This window comes from Rhamphochromis sp. 'chilingali', assembly GCF_963969265.1.
Source record: "Rhamphochromis sp. 'chilingali' genome assembly, chromosome: 16".
Taxonomy (NCBI): Eukaryota; Metazoa; Chordata; class Actinopteri; order Cichliformes; family Cichlidae; genus Rhamphochromis; species Rhamphochromis sp. 'chilingali'.
In genome coordinates, this window is record NC_137943.1 from 33,521,375 (window position 1) to 33,542,682 (window position 21,308).

General features: G+C 41.8%; 1 protein-coding gene across 1 annotated transcript in view; it reads right to left on the reverse strand.

Moving 5' to 3' along the window:
• Positions 1-12,519: 12,519 nt before the first annotated feature.
• kcnq3 (potassium voltage-gated channel, KQT-like subfamily, member 3) overlaps positions 12,520-21,308 on the reverse strand; it is a 105,557-nt gene continuing 96,768 nt past the window's right edge. The window contains exons 12-16 of the mRNA XM_080907434.1: positions 21,161-21,266; positions 15,190-15,321; positions 15,005-15,100; positions 14,776-14,863; positions 12,520-13,873 (exon numbers count right to left, since the gene is read on the reverse strand). Coding sequence (XP_080763560.1) covers positions 13,196-13,873; positions 14,776-14,863; positions 15,005-15,100; positions 15,190-15,321; positions 21,161-21,266 — 1,100 coding nt within the window. The 3' untranslated portion in view covers positions 12,520-13,195. The remainder of the gene's footprint in view (positions 13,874-14,775; positions 14,864-15,004; positions 15,101-15,189; positions 15,322-21,160; positions 21,267-21,308) is intronic.

Sequence of the window (21,308 nt, forward strand, 5' to 3'; positions counted from 1 at the left end):
TTTCATTTATTGGTCCAAGTTTCATGCATCCTGCAAATAAGCTGCTGGAACTCCAAATGTCTGACTCACACCAACATACAGCCACCTCACTGAAACGATCCTTGTGAAACACAAAACTTTGAACTTCTGTAAAAATCTAAATCATACCTGACGTGTTTCTTCAGTTACACCAGATGAAATCCATCAGGATTGGTACTTAGCCTGAGTCTGTGGAAAGTTTATTATTAGAAGGACATTTCTTACAGTGTAGGTAAGTGGCCATAATAAGCCGCTGGAGTGACATACGAGCCGTGGGGAAGATCAGTGAATGAGGGGAGTGAATGTGAGTCTTTAATGCCGGGGGATCGGCGGGCACTTTGGCCATCCTGGCGTTCACATTCAGGCACGCAGCGGTAACTGGCAGTCAAGGCTGCTCAGGGCCTGGGAACGGCCGCCCCCGGGGAACAGAAACAGACTTTTAGCGCATAATTCTAACAAGAACGAAATGAAATGAGCTAATGAGTGAAAAACAAGCTGCACACGTGTCCACTGATGTTTGTGTTCTGGGGTGGAAACGTTATAAAATAAGAATCCTAAAAATGAGTTACACCATCTTCACAGAGTAACAGCAGCGACAGCCGGAGCCGCTGTGAGCGAAATAATAACGTTCATCTGAAGGTTTTCAGCAAGAGGCCACACATGAGAGTCAAGGCTGAGAACAACAATACTGCAAAGAGACAAAACAACTCCAGAATGAAACAAAAACATCACAGAGAAACATGCAAACCAACACAGTATAAATACACAAAACAACAACTACAAAAGAACGCACACGTGAAGTAAAAGCCAAAAAAATGCCACAAGCTGATGCTAAACAAGAGATGGAAAATAACTGCAAAACAGAAAAATGTCAGATAATAATGGGGACACAAAGACTCACAACACACAACATGATGCACACGAACAACAAAAGCCTGCAAACTGGTCCCAAAACGAAGAGACATGAATGTAAAACAACTACAAAGAAAGAAGAAAAAGTACTGCGATACAACTAAGAGACGGGACACATAACAACCAGAAAAGTACACAAAATCACTACAAAGAGACATCAAACAACTACAAAGGGCTGGGAACATCCGCAACTAAGCTCAGACACACACAAGGACAAAAACAGCCAATAAAAAAAGCACATGTTAACTAAGACGACATGCAAAGCAGATACATTACCTCAAATATTGGACACACAAACACAGCAAATGCACACAAATCTACTCCAAAGACACACAGCCTGTCTGCAGAGGGCTGCAGGACATTTAAGAACAGCTATTTTATAGCAGGGACGCCAACAACGAGTCCACGGGTGCAGAAACGATGCAGCCTGAGTGATTTCAGCAGCATAAATCCATCTCTGGTTTAACGCTTGCAGATAATAACCACACCGTCTGCTTTCAGTTCAATGCTTTATTAATAACTGGTGCAATTGAAAAGACAAAAAAAATTAAAAAATCAAGTAAGAATACATTTGCATATTATATCATCAAAACAAAATATCCAAAGTGGTCTAATACAGAATAGAAATGGTAGGTTTATTCTTTTTTTCAAACTGGTATGAGAAAAATGATGCACAGCTCTGAAGGCCACTAGTGTAAAGTTGTCCAAACTTCCCTTAAATGAAACTTAAGAACAACAGAACTGTTTCTGACCCAGAAAAGCTGCCGTCATCAACCAGCACAGAGCTGTCAGTAACCTCCCAGACGTAGTGGCTTTTGTTTTTACTGCATTTCGGCTGCATTTAGACGTCGCTCCTCTCAGATTTGCTTCCTGCATCGTTCCTGTGGGAGAAATACAGGAACTGTACGGCCCAAGACTCTAAGCAGAAGTGATTTTATTTATTTATTCATTTGCTATTTATCGAGCACGTGTTTGGCACTTGTTTGGAACTTTTGTTTCGAACCTGTATTCTGCGTAATGGACACCAGGGGGCGACTCCTGTGTTTGCAGAAAGACTTCTGGTCTTATAGAAACGCCTGATGAGTTTAGAGCTTTGGTTTATAGTTTCAGGTCATACAGAATAAAATATTTGGGGTTATTTTATAAATCAAGTTCAGTGAGAAGCTCATTGGCTGAGGACTCAGTCAATCACAAGTCGTCAGCCAATGAGTGCGTGGCTTCGTCCGTCACACCTGGCTTAACTAACCAGCGAGTATCATCATCGTCCATGTTTAAATGTCACACTGTGAGAGATGGCTCTTACTAACCTTCTTTAAAGCCATGAGATGACTTCTTTTTAACCCTTTAAGACCTACCATAGAACCAAGTTCGCCAGAGCTTATATTATATTTTTACATGCTGTGGAGCCATTTTTGGGAGCATTTCAAGTTGCTATACATCAATACAACCATTATAGCCCAAACTTTAATAATATGTCTGCATTAGGTGCATAGTAATTACATAAATTGCAAAAAAAGTGCAATAAACTACAAAAAAATTGAAAATCGTTTTTGTTTTTTTAACATATATTTCTAGTTAGAGAAATTTAAGAGGCTTATCCCTCAAAACTGTAAATACAAAAAAGTTACACAAACTAGTTTCCCACCACAGGAAATTTATTTTGAGTGTCTTCATAGTTTTATTTTTGAAATGCACCAATTTTTATACACTGCAGGAAAAACGAAAATAAATATTATAGTGCAAATTTGCAAAATAACAGCATATGCATCAAAATAAACTATTTCCAGCAGTGCAATATGAGTCTTAAGCATCCCAGAAACGACACAGAAAGTCATAAAGTCAAACATAACTTTTTAAAACACATAACAAGTAAAACACAAGCTCATAAGGCCCCGATCGTAAAAAACTACATTTCCGCAAAATGACGTCACTTCCGGTTTCGGGCAGGTCATGCGGTCATGTGATAGTTCGCGCTGATGGACGTAGGAAGTGTTACAAACAGCTGATGGATCGGCGAAGCGTGTTTCTGGAATATCATGTTTTTGTTGCTGCAAGTGATTTTTATGCAGTTTTTGTAAAGCTATATGTGGAAGGAAACTGTGACCGAGGACAAGCTGATGGCATAAGATGTAAGTACAACTCCTCCAGTTTCATATGCAAAAAAAATTATTGCGCTAGCTTACTTGGTTGCAGAGCTACCGGGATTTAAAAATAGTTACGCAAAACAGAGCGTGCCCGCTCCGATCGGCTGTAAAGGGTTAAAGCATTTACAAGATATTCATCTTGTTCACAAGACTGTTAACTTTTTGTTTAAAGACTAAAATTGTGTCACGTGTTTCAAACTTCATGCTTCATCACAGCCACAAACAAAATGTCCAGTTTGTGTAAAAAACACAAATCTGAGTCTTGATCTTAAAAGCTAAGCAGGTTCGGCCTGGTCAGTATGCTGAACACCAGGTTAGGAGGTCTGCTGCAGTTTTCTTCCTGTTAAAAGGGAGTTTTTCCTCCCCACTGTTGCCTCAAAGGGGGATGTAATTGTTGTGTCTTTACCTTTATCATTGTTGTGATTTGGCAGTATATAAATAAAACTGAATCAGTTTATTTTTTTACAAACTGCTGTGAGACTGCACCATGTCCATATGCAACATGCATGCAAGGCTTTCTTCTTTGTCAGAGCAACGTGTAAAATCTTATCTCTAATTGTTTTGGAGGTCAAAAGTTCTTTTATAGCCGCTAAGCACCCTGCTTTGACACTTATCAGTTCACCTTATAGGTACTCATGTAATTTTGCATTTAACCTCCAAGGACCTGGCGTCCACATATGCGGACATCGCATTTTAGGTTGTCTAGACCAAAATACTACATTTTCTCATTTTCGTCAAAAACAAAAAACAGGTAATTCATCAGGTCCCAATCAGCCCAAATAGCAAAGAGGGTGCATGCCATGAAAGAGTTCGTGTCTTAGGAGGAGATTAAGAAGATTTTGGAAAGACAGTTTGAGAGTCGCATCAAAACCCTGCAAATTGTGAGGTTCCATCAAACAGCAAAAAATTAGCAGGTTAAATATTGCAGTGTGTGGACAGCGTGTCTTCTTCCATTGTTGGTGCTTCTGCCCTGTAGCTGCTCCCCCAACTGGAACTGTAAAAGCAATATCAGCCGCTGTTTGGAGGGGTGGTTTTTGAAGAGAGAAAATTTAGTACCCCCCCAGCTACTGCGCTGATTTTCTATCAGTCTTGGCTCCATAGATCGAGGCCGCTGAGCAATGAGTGCATGTAAATGCAGCCCTCCACACAGTTATTACCGACAGCTTTGTGCTGCGTTTTGACAGCCATAGCGAGAAAAGCACGACCAAATTAAAAGAATTGCATTGAAAGAAACATCTGTACTGTAAAAGGCCAAGGCACAAATAATTTGTAGCAATCAAAATGTCCATAAAATTACAGGTTATGCAGAATGTGCCGATCAGTGCATTGCTTGGTATGCAGTTACAGTGAATACAACCCTAACAGAATAATCACAGCGAGTACTATTGCCCTCTTAACTACACGGATGCCATAAAGTGCTCCTTTTCATTCAGAATCGATGCACATGCAGACGAGTTCACACACAGAGAGCTGAAAAAATAAATGACGCACAGTGTAAGTGCACACATGTGTTTTAGAGGGCAGAAATGTGGAGAAAATGCTCGTTTTAGGTGCACACGTGTTTCGATTAATGGCATTGAATTTTGGGGAAAGAGTCAGATTCAAGCCAACAAGAAACAGTCACGTGATCGAGTATTTGCTGATGTGCTGAGCATTTTAAAGTTATTTTTCCAGTTTCTCCAAGACTTGGCTGCTACAACAAGTACCAAGTTGAGCCAGTTTTTACATGAAATTAGTCAATATCTTAATCCCGACACACAACACTGATACCAAGAGTGTTTCCACACACAAAACTTTGTCAAAATCTACGTTTGTGGGGGGATTTTAAGCCTCTTTGGCTGTTAAATCTAACTCATAGAGTACTGTTTAAAACAGTGTTAAAGGAGTGCTTCATACAGGACTGTTCCTCAGAATCACCAAATGAATAACAGCTGCAATGCAAAGAGTGCAGACACATTGGTTACAGTGTTATATGGCAAAAAACACACTCAAACTGAAATAATCCTTCATCCTCAAAGTAACAGATATTAAATTGCTAAAACAAAGTGGATCTATTCTGCTCATATTTTATACTTGGGCTCTTCTAGAGTAGCTTTGCACAATTCAGAGTTCAAAATAATCCCCCTTTATCTTCTATCAGTGAGCTCTTTTAGCTCCTCCCACTTTGAGCAAACTTTGCATTGACGGGCTGCCCCTCCCAAACAAATTAGAGCAGGTGGGCGGGGCTTACTGTGCCTTAGATGGCCATATTAAGGATATCTAATCTCCGTGACATCATACAAACCCAAGCAGAGAGAAAAAAGCAGCATTAATTCACAGGGATTCGCCGTTCATACACTGGCAGAAGGCAGAACGGATCCACTTTAACCATCACATTAATTCACCAGTATGTGTGTTGGTCAGAGTTTGTGTTTTGGAGGTTACGCAGACAAATGCAATGTCGAAAATAAAGAATAAGGTTGAAGTCTGTACTGTGCACTGATGCCTGAAAAGGTGATTTTTCAAATGCAAGTCAAAAAATAGCTCTGAGCTGTCACACAGCATCCCCCCTTATTGTCAAATAATGAGCACACTGTTTAAGCTTTAAGAATTAAATAGCCAATCATGATCACCCGAGGTCAGCAACTTCATTTCATCCCATCACACTGATTCAGAAAAATAAAAAAGACAAATTGGTGACAAAGCCATGAGTACATGAGAGAACATCGGGTTAGTAAATGTTTAACTCCTCCAGTGACCTCATCAGCTGATTAAAACCTCGTCTACAAGCCAGAGAAGCAAAGGGCTCATTCACAGGGCAAAGTAATGGGACGAGTCACCAAAACCCATTCAAAGTCACTCTTGTGTCCGCTTACAGTATAAAGTAAACGGAGACATAAAGTAAAATAGGCCTGGTGCCAAGTGTGCAAATTTATTCAACTTCACTGGAGTGACTCCTAGTTTTGGCTCTGCAGGTTTTACTGGAGTTCCTCACACCTCAAATCCCCTTAATAAACATTATTGAACAGTTTTGTATCAGAGGCAGCTGTTTCAACAGAACAGCTGTTAAAGTGAGTGTTCATCAGCCACCAGGTACATCTACAGATGAGGTGACTAACAATTCCCAAAACATAAGAAGAATTTAACTTTTTTTTATTTCCAATGAACGGTGACCAATGGATGTTCTAATTCCACTCCTTTTCATGTTTGCCCAGGACAAAGTGGAGTTTAATCACTTCCTGCTTGAGGTGAAGAGGTTTCTCCCAAAGACGTGACTGGAGAACGTTTGGCAGGAAATTCATACAGAGTAATAACATGGCCACTTACAGGACAAACCCTTCACTACAAAACAGCAACACAGTATCATGTTCAGACATCGTTTCAAACACGCAAGATGTCTTTAATTCACGTAACGTGGATTTATTTTACTTACTTCATCTTTTTAGTTTCAAATAGCTGTACAGCACTTCGTTTGAAAGCGCTTTATAAGTTATTATTATTATTATTATCATTATTACTGTGAAAAGTAATGCTAGCAAGTTGGTTAGGGATACTGAAGATGGCTTTGGTCAGCTCACACTGGTCCCTAACAAGTCATTCAGTCACATATTTTATTTAAATAAAAATGGTTCTGATTTGGTTCTCCAGAAATTTAGCTAACCTTGTTTCAGAAGTCGTTAAAATCATCTCACGTATGGGAGATTTATTGGTTTTAAGGAAACAAAAGAAATGTAACTGTAGACAAAACGACTTGTTAAACTGCAACGTCTGTGATATTGTCACCATGCTTGATATAAACAGCGGCTTTAGCAAGCTGAATACAGCGGAACCCCGACTTACGAAATTAATTCGTTCCCGAGGGTCTTTCGCAAGTCAAAAATTTTCGTAAGTCGAAGCACCCATCGCGCCTTGTGAGTGAACGATAGGCGTCGTTCAAGTGGAACAGCGAAGCGCAAGTCCGAAAGCCAAGGGGGTTGTCACATGATTCGGAAGGCATTGTGGGCATTGTAGGCATTCTGGGCTCAGCCAATCAGAGCCAGCGGACTTCGTAACACGGGTAGAAATATTGCCGTTAAGCGCCTTCGTAACTTGAATTTTTCGTTAAATGGGGTATTCGTAAGTCGGGGTTCCACTGTATTTGAAATTTTGTGAATTCCTGAGAAGAACTTCAGGTTTTTCGTGTGTAATCTGACATATTTCCATTTTACTGTTAACTGCTTTTGCTAGCATCACTTTTTCACAGCATACTTCAGCGTCCTGGAAGACAATTTTTTTTCTGTTTTGACAAATTTTTACAAAAAAAACAAAAGTTCATATTAACAGTAATTTGCCATGAAACTATAAATGTACCAATGCTGTCGTTATGTATTCCCTGTGAGACATTCTTAAACTGATTCGTGACTGTAAATTTAGAAAGGAAGCCATTTGTAGTTTTTAGTTTCAAACGGAAGCAGTGTCACTAACTCACAGAATACTTTCTGTAAATTAAACTGTGCAAGGCAACAAAAGCACAGGCTTGGAGCGAGACCGATCAAACCTCAACAGAACAAGACGAATGAACTTTAGATATAACGAAGAAAGCAGAAGTGAACCATTACAAAATTTCTGTGCAGCTGAAACCATGCTGAATCTGTAAATGAGCCAAAAAGCACCACAAAAACTACAAAACGGCATTTTACAAAAGCAGGACCGCACTCTGAGCTGGTTTTAAGAAAAGACGAAGCACTACAGAAGGAAACAGAGCCGACATTCAAAAATCCCGTGTGCTTTGTTCGGTGGAGATGAAGTGACGCTGAAACACTAAATAAAGAATGACAGCGTGGAGTCATTCTGAATGTTGCTTCTTGCTTCAGAGGCACAATGAATGAACGTCTGCAGGGATATTGTCATCATTTTTACATCTATATGTGGTGACGTCTGATGCCGGTGTTCATATAATAAATAGTTTAATGACTTTAATTTAAGGATTAGAGGATAACAGCAACTCTAACAATACACTAAATAGATAATAATAATCATAAGGGTTTGGTTCACCTGGCTAATTTCACAGATGGTAGCTGGATCCACACCAGGCTTCTTTTAACCTACCTGCGGAGACGTTTTACTAAAACCAAACCAGCAGTTGGTCCTCTGGCTGAGGTCGGCTCCAAATAGATGGATTTAATTTATACTTTAGAAGATTTTTCTAAAATTTAAAATTTTCGTGACCACTGCTAACTGGAGTCACTGAACTGGATCTGAGGACTCTTTGTGCTGTTGGAGTCTTCAGAGGGATTTTTATGGGAATCATCCAAAAAAATATTACAGTTTACTATGAAGTGAAGACATCCAAGAGGTTTGTGCTTCAGTTTTGGTGAGTGAAACTGAGGTTTTATTATTCTAGTTACTAGCACTCATTAGCAGAAATCCATGCCTGTGCAATGCACCTTTACAGTCTAAGAGTCAGATTTACTAACACCAGCACCAACTGGGTTTTGGTGCCGCTACTCTCAGTGTACACAAAGAAACCAGTGAATGCCAACTTGTCTGCAAACACTCACCAAACTCTTGGTCGTCCAACCTTTTGGTGTAGCAGTAGGTACATCTGTGTGACCGATTTCACCAAGCAACAGCAAGTAGTGGTTGCCAGACGGTTGACAACAAGTCTCTAGACCTGTGTGAGTGAGGTCTAACCAAGTTTGTTGGCCTTAGCTGATAACATCCACCTCAAATATGGTCACTTCTGCCTCCAAAAAACCAACATGGCAGAGGCCAAAAAGCAAAGCTTCAAAACCAGTGGGTGACGTTTCATCTCATTAAACTGAGATATTAGAACAAACAAACTGTAATTACTCCAACTTTGCCCTCTCCTTCTTCGCTGTAGAGATTCACACAAACCAGTAAACAGTGAGAGGAGCCTGCAGCCTCCAAACATCATCTTAAATGTGTTGTATCTATCTGTGTTGTTCCAGTTCAACACAGAAATGATCTGGCTGGTCATCACGGATACTAAACCAAAACTTTATCCATTTAACGAAGTTAAAAGTTAATGTTAAAAATAATTAATGCAAGATAAGTTCATTAGTCATGATTTTTAGGTCAGAAACAGTAAAAGTAAACAAAGCAACGAATTGTAGAGTTGAAGCCTGGTGTGGAAGTCTCCTCTGTCAATTAACTGTGAAGGTGCCTGAACATGCTATAACTGTGTATTGATAATAATTCATGTGCGTACATATTGTGAGATATTACATTCAATATCAGTGTCGTCCTAAGTCTAAGGTAATAAATGCAGTTTAGGCCTATACGTGGTCGTCTGTAAAGCTTTTTATTTGCAGTAGGTGGTCAGGTCTGGCTTTGTGGTGTTTTCATTTTAAAAATACCTGTTGATCAGGAAGCTCCGCCTTCACGTACCTTTATTTCTCTTTTCAGTTTGAGGTTTTCTGTGTTTGTAACTAGACATTCGAGTTGCTCACAACACAGCACTGAACTATACAGCAGGTTTAAAGTTGCAATAATTCAAACTAAAATTTAAATGATTAATTGGAGTGTAGAAAAGCTAAATTCAGTATGCTAATTTTAGGCGGTGTCCTTATTGTTCTCTGAGCTACAGCATACAGAGTTACAACTTTCAGTTTTTAGCTACCATACCGGATTTATTGGAGCTTTGCAGCAGAAATCGCACCTAAAATTCAGTGGAAATTATTGTTTGCGTTCCTTAATTCGTATTTAAGAAACAAAACACAGCTACAGAATTTTCCTGGCTGTTCTGATTCCCAGAACACTAAATAACGTCAAAACCGTGTACGTGTCTTTCACTAGTGATGTTTGATGGAACGCTGATATGTCCAACTCACCGTTTTTCACAGGAGAAGATTTGTAGTGTAAAGAAGCACATCTGAACCCATATCAGAGATTTTTGTAGCTGGAGTCCAGCTGTTATTTGAGCCTAAACTTACCTCAGGGGCCTAATAGGGGTTACCTTAGTGAACTGCAATCGCTGGTTAATAAACCTGTAATCTGGCACCTCTTCTGTTGGGTTCTATAGGTCTTTAAACTGGGTTGGTTTATTTCTTGGTGACCAGTTCTGCCAAATGAAAGACACAGATGCGGCATCTGACAAAACGGCGCTATCCAACACCTGGGAACATGACTGCCTCGAATTTGTTGTGGTTTATTTTGATGCAACATGGCTAATATTTCATTATTGCTTGTTTTTTTTTCTTTTCTTTTTTTAAAGCAACTTTAAAATAAGAGTGAACATTTTAAAAAGGAATCTGAAGACTGTCCCAGTAACCACACGTCATCACGAGTATCCTAATGCACATTTATTTGGTGAATTTCCAGTATTGTTGGATCTTAGATACACAAGTACACCATCGCTCCTGCAAATACTATATATGGCTCAGCTGATTTACGGGAAAGTACACCAACCAACCACCCGGTCTTACTATTATGATCTGAGGAGCTAATAGAAGTAAGACAATCCAAAAACAAAAAGAAAGTTTTTTTTAGTGAGTAAAATCTAGAAAACCATGAAGTGTATTTAGCATGCTATAGCTTCTGTTTGTGGCATCGGTCAAAACAGCAGCGAGCCTGTCCTTCACTGTTCTGTTGCACTATTGTATGAACTGTATGTCATCTACTGCAGCTACAAGCCCATCGTATTACTGTGAGAACAGAATGATATCAAAGCTAAAATGCCAGACACATGCAGCGTGGCTATAGTTAACTTCCCTTGCCGTTAATCACTCTTTTCTAGTACTGTAGAAGGTTAATATTAGCTATACGAGCTTAATTTGAAGTGCTACTCAATTTTGTCTTGAATTCAATCAACTGATATAATTTATAAGCCATTATATCACATTTACTAGTTACTTAGTGAACTTGCACTAACACTCAGCACCTATGTCTCAAACCCTTTTTTTTACCAAACAAAATTGGTGTTATATAAATAAAACTGAGACCAGATCTCACCTTTGATTATTCCTGTGTTAGATGCTCGGTAGGAATGTGTTTGTTTTTTTGGGGTTTTTTTTGTGATTTCCCCGTAAAATGTGATGCTCTGAATCCCCTTTATTCTTCACTGATTTAGTTAACAGTAGTTTTCACTCAAACAGTAGTGCTTAGTATTTGAACATAAAAGGGATCATTCTCCCCATGCAGTGTCTTCTGTAATGTCCTGGCATTGTGAGAGCTGAAAGTCAGCAGGCCCACACCCATAACAATGAAAAAAACTGAATTTGAAACATGTGACACTTCTCGCAATAAATGGTAGCCACACTGGCTTTGTAAAAAAAGAGATGGACCACCCAACAATGCTCTTCTGAAACTCAGACTCACAGTCTGAGCAGGAGATAGCTGGACTAGCTAGCTTGCTAAGTGGTGTTTACTGCTAAATTGTCATCGTAACTGTGCAAGAATTTATCCTTATGAGTGTTCATACAATGCAGCGATCATAGTCATATTCAAAGATAATTTCTGCCAATGGTCTGACTGGGAATGATCGATTTGAGACGGTACCTTATCAAAACGCTATACACCACCACACAAAGAAGAATATGACAGTAATGTTAGCAAGAAAGCTAAAGGATAGCTGGTTAACTATAACTTAGCTACACTGCATGAATCTGGCATCAGCTACAAAGCAATTTAAAATGAGTAGCCAACCTAGCACCAGGTTTACCTCCTGAACGAGCTTACCTTATACACTCCAGATAATATTTAGCTAGCAATTTGTCTGTGTTAGCAACCTAGTGTTAGCCAACATTAGGCTAATCCCCAGAAACAAACAAAGGGCCCACCATTGATCAATTTTTTGATAACAATGAAAAAGTTATTAATAACGACACATTAGAAAATCAAAAGTCAATTATGTAAATGCACAAGTGAGCCTATTCATCTTCATTTTGAGTAGTTCTTCTCATTTGATAAGTTTTAAACTACAGGCGATCCAAGTTCTTAAAAACTGAATTTATGCAGTATTACTCCAAAAAGGCTGTTTTTTTCCTGGAAAAGCTGAGCACAGAAAGTTATTAGAAATACTTACAAACTTAACTTTGGAGAAATGTGCATCAAGAACAGATTGTGTTACTTCAAGACCACAAGTGTGAGTACTGGGACAGACATATTGTGCCTCCCTTTATGTAGGAATCTTTTTTATCTTTTTAGTGCAGGAAATTTAAGCCACTATTTTTGCATTGAAGTTACGCTCTGAATACTGATCAAGCAGAAGCAGAACTTCACAGGTGGTTTATATCCCTGAATTCATGTGCCAACAAAGCAGCAGATTTAGTGTTTCAAACGCAGTCAAATTTTCAAGTGGATAGTCAGTTCACACAAAGTGGTGACACACAATTTGAGCACAGTGGCGTGAAAACAAAACACTGAGACCAGAAAACAAATCTGGTTTCTGGACAGAATTGATCCTCAGAGACCTTACAGAGCAACATGAGAAAAGTAGAAACGGTGAAACATGACTGCCAGCAAACTAGCCATGGTTTTATTACCAAAGTCTCTCTCTCTTCTCTAACACACACACACACACACACACACACACCAAACAACTAAAGACAAGGAGACTTTTGGTTCCAGGATCACCTTCTAATCGTCAACTCCTACAGTGGTGCATTATCATGCAAACCATGCAAAAACAATGAAAATGTATTCATATAAAAAAATAAGTGTTACAAAATGGCATAGCAAGTATACGTAACCATTCATTCTCTTTTTCCTTTTCCTGATATCCTGAACTTTGCAGTGACTACACTAAAAATCGCATGCGTTACATGCAGTGCGGTTGGCTTTGCAGCAATAAAGCTTTTGGGTGTATATAGTATGTATATTATTGTTCTTTTTTTATGTCAGCTAAACTTTTGCGAAGAGTGCGCTGTACAGAGTTTTACTTTACAAACGGTGTGGTTTCCCTTTTTCTTTCTTTTTTCTGGGCAGTCTCAGTGCCATGGCTCTCTGACTGGACCGTGGATGGCATGATGAGATCTGCGGTGGCCTCTGAAGGTCGATTATCTCGGATAAGATCCAACTTAACCTCCCCAGACGTTCAGTCCACAGCGGTGGCTTTGACCCAGGGCTTGGGTTTAGAGGCTTGGGTTGAATTTAATATCTTAACTCAGAGTGGTGGATATCTGCGCCGAATTTGTTTCCTCTCAGGGTGGCATGGTCCACACAGCGTCGCCGAATCCCTCACCAGTGGAGGAGAGAGGCAGGGGGCCCCCACTTGGTGTGAAAGGGTCTGTGTCTGTGTCCGTCTCCCCCTCCGCCAGGTAGCTCGGCCTGGGTCTCGTCCAGCCAGGGTCCCCGGGCGCCAAACCGGCCCCCATTGAGAAGTTCTCCCCTTCCCGCTCCCCAGAGATGCTGAATCCACTGGGCGAGCGCTCCAGCTCCTCGTGGTTAACCGATAGCATGGAGAGCGGTGAGTCACCACCTTGCCCCCCTGTGGTCCTACCCAGTCCCACTGACAAGTCCTGCAGGGAGCTGATGGGCAACACTGTGGGACGCTCGGTGTAAGTGGGGATGATTGCTGAAGGTGGGGGTTGGGGTTGATGAACCGAAGGGGCAATGCCGACTCCTCCTGCCAACCCCACCCCTTCTCTGCCTCCTCTTCCACGGCCATAATAGGGGTTCGCCTTGCTGACAGGCACCTGGTACATGTGTGGGAACGCCTCGGCGTAGTTGAGGAAAACCCGTCTGATCTCACCGTTTGCCGTAGGATTGCAGGTCTCCAGGGTCATGCGGGCAGAGCCGGCAGAGTCCACCTGCAGGTGCTCAGTGTGCTGGATGTGCATGTCCACCAGGAAGTCCAACTTCTTTTCCATGTCCTCCACCTGAGAGAGAGATACACAATGGAACCAGTGGATCGCATAACAGGTGTGTTTATTTACCAATCACCTTGGCCAAAATATGATGTAAAGAAATGTTAGTAACCCCTTCAGTGCTTTTAGTAAGGTTTGATAAAACCTTTGCAGACATTGCAGATATGAGAAATATCAAATATCATGTTGATTCTTTTACTGATAACTTGGTGTTTTCACAGTTTAATCTTGGTAATCTTCCTAAAGAAAACCATTAATTATGAACCCTGCACCACCACTAATAATGACGACAATGCTCCAGATGCAGGAGAGAAACACTCAGCACAGGAAAGACGGGCAGAACAGAATCATGAAAGTCTCTTTTTTTAAGCCTGGTCCAGTTTATCTTGTAAAGTGTTAAACAGCGGATGATAGTTCGGTGGTGGTGAAGGTTATAGACTCTTTTTGTCTTGCTGTAGAAGTCACTGCATGCTGCAGAACTGAAATCGAGTAAGAACTGCAAGTGTAATCGCATAACATGATTAGTAATATTTGCTACAGTTGGGCCAAATGGGTTGAATAGATCTGCTGTTCAAAGTCATCTCCAGCTGAAGCAGCTTGTTGCCATATTCAGAGGGTTCTCTGACCCTGGCAGTGCAGCGCTTTGTTTTATTGGAAACAGTAATTTAAGTGTCCTGTTCCAAAAGGTCTGCCAGTGTTTCTGGTCTCATCAACGTGACAGTTTTTTTCTAAATTAGCAAATTTTACCGGCATTACATTAAACTCTAAATTGTCGCCAGATGTCTCAACATACAAAGCCCAAGGGTAACAAACTAAACTATAAAACAATTTATCTCAAACAATACAAAGAGTTACTTTGTTTGGAGAAGGAACACCTTGGCAGAATATTTGCCTTTAGTAGTTTTAGTTGTTACCTGTCTCTCCACCCTGACAAATCTGCCCATCATGCTTTGGTCTTCCGCATCTGGCATGGAATTGGCTTTGGCTATGTAGGACTCATGCCTGGAACAAAGGGACATCGAGTAGATGTGGACTGCACAGACATTTGTTACAAAAACTAAATAACATAGTTATAACTAACCTTTATACTAATTTGTAATTGTTTTACAACATTGTAGCCATTTTAGAGCTCTGTAGCAGTACCTGGGTGACTGGTTGGGCGGGTAAGTAAAGGGTGTTTTCTGAGTTTTCTTGTGTTTTGGGGTGAGAGGAGGTCCAGGGGCAAGAATCATGTCAATCCTTAAAATAAAAAAAATAATGAGCATGAGGAAAAGAGAAAATTGGCTTCGTTCAAACTGATCAGCCTCGTGTGTAAAAGACTAACTCACCTCGTCTGGAGGTATTTAATTCTACAGAGCATGTCCAGGTGTCCAGCAGAGTACTGCTCAATAACATCTTTGACATCATAAGGCCTCAGAGTTTCCTTAAACCGCTTCTTGTTCAAGAGGAATTGCATGATCCTGTGTGGCAACAAACACTTCAAATGAAAACACTTCTCAAACATCAGACACAGTTAACAAACGTCAGCTACCACACTTACCTTCATTGTATAGACACGTGTTTGTCAGGAAACAGGAATGCAAGAATCAAACAAATGAGAAGCATTTCACTGGTTTAGATCTTAACATTATTAACGTATCTGATCTAAACAACACTACATTTACTGGCCCTAATAACTAGCGGATGATACCGTGGAGACAAAGACTATCACAACGTTTCCCAACCAGAAGCCGTGGGTGGATAAAACCATCCGCGACGCTCTGAGATCCCCCACCGCTGCCTACAACACGGGACTCATGACGGGGGACATGGACCCGTACAAAGCCGCGTCATATAACGTGCGGAGGGCGGTGAAAGAGGCGAAGCAGCGCTACGGGAGGAAACTAGAGTCACAACTCCAACAGAGTGACTCTAGGAGCCTGTGGCGGGGACTAAGGACAATAACGGACTATAAAGCACCAACAACCGGTATGACGAACGCGGCCGTGACTCTGGCAGACGAGCTGAACACTTTCTATGCTCGCTTCGAGGCTGCAGCTAAGGTCTCCAACAATGCTAGTGTTAGCGGCGCTAACGGCTGCAGACAGGAAGATACTGCCAGCACCGGAAACGTGCTCGTCATCTCCGAGCATGAAGTAAGGAGAGCCTTCAAGAGAGTGAACACCAGGAAAGCAGCAGGACCAGACGGCATCCCAGGTCGTATCCTAAGAGACTGCGCATACCAGCTAGCTCCTGTGTTCACTGAGATATTCAACATCTCTTTATCTCAGTCGGTGATCCCCACATGCTTCAAAGAGTCCATCATTGTTCCTGTCCCGAAGAAACCCCACCCTGTTTCTCTCAATGACTATCGCCCTGTAGCCCTCACCTCAGTAGTGATGAAGTGCTTTGAACGCCTGGTCAGAGACTTCATCATTTCTTCACTACCAGACACACTGGACCCACTACAGTTCGCTTACCGTCCAAATCGTTCCACAGACGATGCCATCTCTCATCTCCTCCACACATCACTCACTCACTTGGACACTAGAAGGGGGAATTATGTTAAAATGCTCTTCATAGACTACAGCTCTGCATTTAACACCATAATTCCCTCCACACTCAACACCAAGCTGGAGCATCTGGGACTCAGCTCATCTATGTGTCTGTGGATCTCCAACTTCCTAACTGGCAGACCACAGGCAGTAAGGATGGGCGGACATGTCTCAGCCTCCACCACTCTCAGCACTGGAGCCCCCCAGGGGTGTGTTCTGAGCCCCCTGCTGTACTCTTTGTACACATATGACTGTGTGGCCACTACCAGCTCCACCACCATCATCAAGTTTGCTGACGACACCGTCGTGGTGGGCCTGATCTCTGATAACAACGAGACGGCCTACCTGAAGGAGATTAGGAATCTGGAGAACTGGTGCCAGAGGAACAACCTCCTTCTAAACGTCAGTAAGACAAAGGAGCTGATAGTGGACTTCAGCACTAAGCAGGAGAGGAACTACCAGACCCCCGTCATCAACGAGTGCCCAGTGGAGAGAGTGGACAGCTTCAAATACCTCGGAGTTCACATCACGCAGGACCTGTCATGGTCCTGTCACATCAACACCGTGGTGAAAAAGGCCCGACAGCGTCTCTACCACCTCAGACGCCTGAGAGACTTCCAACTGCCCTCCAAGGTGCTCAGGAACTTTTACTCGTGCACCATAGAGAGCATCCTGGCGGGAAACATCTTAACCTGGTTCGGGAACAGCACCATGCAGGACAGACGAGCTCTACAGAGGGTTGTGCGGTCAGCTGAGCGCACCATCCGCTCCGAGCTCCCTGACCTGCACTCAGTCTACAGCAGGCGGTGCTGGACCAAGGCCAGGAAGATCGTGAAGGACCTCAGCCATCCCAACAACAGACTGTTCTCTCTGTTGAGGTCAGGAAAGCGATTCCGCTCCCTGAAGACCAACACAGAGAGACTGAGGAGGAGCTTCTTCCCGCAGGCGATACGGTCTCTCAATCACACCACCACACAGTACTGACCCACACATATGGTTCTTACACACACACTGGACTTTCTGGACTTTGGTTTTGCACAACACTGGTCACTATATTCTTCATTTCCGGTTAATACTTGTACAGCTGCTGTTATTGTGTATATATTTATTTATATTTAGATTTCTTCATACATTCTTATATAGTTCTATATTGTGTATTTTGTTGTACAGTTATTTTATTTTCAACTTTAATTTATATATTTTATCTTATTCTCCCAGTTAAATTTACCCTTCATTCTAATTTGTGTTGTACAGTTATTTCATTTTTAACCTTAATTTATATTTTATTCCTTCCTAGTTAAATTTACCCTTTTTAATTTTTCATATTTATTTCCTATCTTATTCATAGCCTTTTCCTTTTTTGTTTTCTTTAGGTCACGAGCAGTTGTCCAAGCATTTCACTACATATCGTACTGTGTATGACTGTGTACGTGACAAATAAAATTTGAATTTGAATTAATGTTTGTCTGCGGTCTTTTACCCCTTTTCCACTGACACGGTGGAGCCACCAGTGGCCGTGGGAAGAGCGACCACCAGAAATTCCTCAATTATTGGTAGATTCACTCCATATTTCTTTGCCCACACTTACTAAGCACAAGTACTGGCACCATGTTACTATTAAATAGATTTAAGGCGGAAAACTAAAAATTGATATATGATCCCGTGTTTCTATCGGTTTATCTACTGGGAGACACTAATTATGGGAACTGAACCAGTGCAGAGGCTGTGGAGTACAACAACAAGCCAAAGCCTCATCGCTTCTGCTCAAAGTCAAATAGTAAGCTGAAAGCTTGAATAGAAACACACCACAGTCGATTTGTTATCCAAGGAAAAGGTACAAAAACAGTGCAACAGTCTCGTAGTCTGAAAGCACTCCAAGGTTAAATTGTTACTTTTAACAGCTTCACTCAAACACAAATAACTTCTTCATCCATTTTTGTCTTTTCTGTAACAGGTGCAAAATGAACAATAATAGCAGTCAAAGGAGCTTGCAAAGAAAAGCGTCTGGACTTCTTTAAGTTGCTTGAAGACACAAGAAGTGGAATCCTTCACTGCGCACATTAACGCTGTGGATAAAAACATCAAGTTCACCAGGGAAGACACAAAGGACAACTGTCTGCCTTTCCTGGACTGCACTGTGCACATTGAAGAGAACGGCAAACTCAACATCGAAGTTTACCGGAAGCCCACACACACGGACCAGTACCTCCTCTTTGACTCCCATCACCCTTTGGAACACAAACTTGGAGTAATCAGGACCCTACACCACCGGGCAGAACATGTTCCCTCTAAGCCTGAAGGGAAAAAGAAGGAACACACACATGTAAAGGAAGCACTCAAAACGTGCGGCTATCCTAAATGGGCTTTTATAAAGTCAGCAAAGAGGCAGAGAAAAGAAGATCAGACACCAGCGAGGGAGGATAAGAAGGACAGACGCAACAACATTGTCATCCCCTATGTAGCCGGCGTATCAGAGAAACTCAGGAGAGTTTTCTCCAAGCATGACATCCCGGTGCATTTCAGACCCAGCAACACGCTCAGACAGAAACTGGTTCACCCGAAAGACAAAACGCCAAAACACAAACTTAACAATGTGGTGTATGCTGTACAGTGCAGCGAGGAATGCCCAGACCTCTACATCGGAGAGACCAAACAGCCACTTCACAAGCGCATGGTACAACACAGAAGAGCCACCTCCACAGGACAAGACTCAGCAGTCCATCTGCATCTTAAGGATAAAGGACACTCTTTCGAGGATGCCAATGTTCACATTTTGGACAGAGAGGACAGATGGTTTGAAAGAGGAGTGAAAGAAGCCATCTATGCCCACTGTGAGTGACCATCTTTGAACAGAGGCGGGGTTTACGACACCAACTCTCTGCCATCTATAATCCAGTTTTGAGATCCCTTCCCAGACGCCTTAACGCCCACTCACATCCTGGGCCATCTGACCTCAGGAATTCGCATGATAAGGTGGGGCCAGGTTTCACAATGAACACACCCGAAACTCTGGCTGATTGGGACCCACGCCCAGTTTCCCACCTTGGCTCAGGCGATTAGAGGATCATCAGGGGGTCCTTTTGTCCCTCTGTGGGGGGTCACTCCCACTAGGTTTATATCTGGGACTCCCCACCATTTGACCTTAGAACTGAAGAAGCTTCTCGGATGAGAGGTGAAACGTCTTCAAGTAACTTAAAGAAGTCCAGACGCTTTTCTTTGCAAGCTCCTTTGACTACGATGACCTGGATGACTGAGAACCTTCACAGACAACAATAATAGCAAAAACAATCACGAGTAGCCTACGTATCTGCTTACTCATCACGATTGTTATACTATTTCCAAGTGGCATCTGCAAAACTCTGTGAAGCATCACTGCAGTGTCAAACTGGAGCTGTGAGGAAGGCAGGTATTACCATATGATTCCTCCCGTCTAGTCCAGGGTCTCCTCCCAGCTGGATATTTCCAGAAAGCCTTTAAAGTGGATCCTTCAAATGCCAAAAAACAACACTACAACCTCCTACTGGATCCAAATGAGTCCTCGTGTATTAAAGAGCCATTTCTTTTGGTCTTCACCTTAAGGTTCTTCTTCCTTGTCACAATAACAGTTCGGAGCAGTATGCTTGACAAGTTGGTGAATAAACAAAACAATACACCATTTCTTTCTTCCAGCAACTAAATGTAAGTGACACCTCTTTACCTCAAAGAACTTTATGACATCAGATTTGGAGCTGCTAACACTTAACAGCTTCATAACAGGACTCCACAAACTGATGGTTACAGAGGTAACATCTGTCAGTTATGTGTAATTAATGCCCCCTTCACAGAAACCGTGCGTGACATTTTCTGTCCGGTGCATTATAGTAAGCCCAGCATCTTTCAGTCCTGCATCACTGCCACCCACTGAGCTCCGGTTTTTGTCCTACAGATCTCCTACTTTCAGAGTCAGCTACTGCTGCTGCACGAGCTCCAGTGTTTGGCAGAAAGTCTTGGGTCCTGAAACTAAAACCCTCCAGATCTGAGCATCCTATTCAGAAACCCATTCAACACTGATATAATGGAGTGGAAGGAAGCAGCACTTTCACAGGGTTAATCACTCATCTCGCAGGCCCTTGCACTAGATTGAATTCCTGCATTATGTCAGCTGTGTGGCCTATAGATTTACCAATGCACTGTCAGCATGTGTGAGTTCTGCCACACTCTGTGGTTGGCATAGCTCACTGTGTTGAATTTTGATTGCTGCAGAGTTTTCTGAAAGCACATACAGCGAGGACCAATCGTACTATCATACTGTGCAGAAAACTGACCAAAAGTTGTTATTGATATTTTAAGGTGTAAATAAACATTTTGAATTTGTTACTACAAAGTTCTGTTTTCTGTCCTGTCAGTTTGTTTAGCAGGTGAAGAAGAACTGACCAGTCTGTACGTTTGGATTCTAGCTAATCCATGTGACTGCATTTAAGCGTTTTACAGCCAGCAGGTCACTGATGACCTGTCCAGGGTTTTATGAGACTTCATAACATTTTCCTTTCTCCAATCCAACAGTGATGTCATAATGTCCTTACTCAGTCAGTCTACATCACTGACTGAAGACAAAGCAATCGAGCAACCAGAAAACATTTCCTTGTTCATAACACCCATCTGCGCATCACAGTATAGGACATTTTTCTCTTCTTATCAGTATCAATTTATACTCTTTAATTGATTGGGTCTAAATCAATTAAATGATGACTTTAAAGGACCACAGAGCCCAGTTCTTGACCCTAACCTGACTGCCCTGATGACCAGTTTCAGTGTGGGGATCATCTCTTCCAGGAGGATGTCAGGGGGGAAACCCCGTTCCTCTAAGGCTGGATCTGCCACACCTCCGGCATCTGAGAGAAAAACACATTACGAATTTTGCGTTAGTAAAAAAA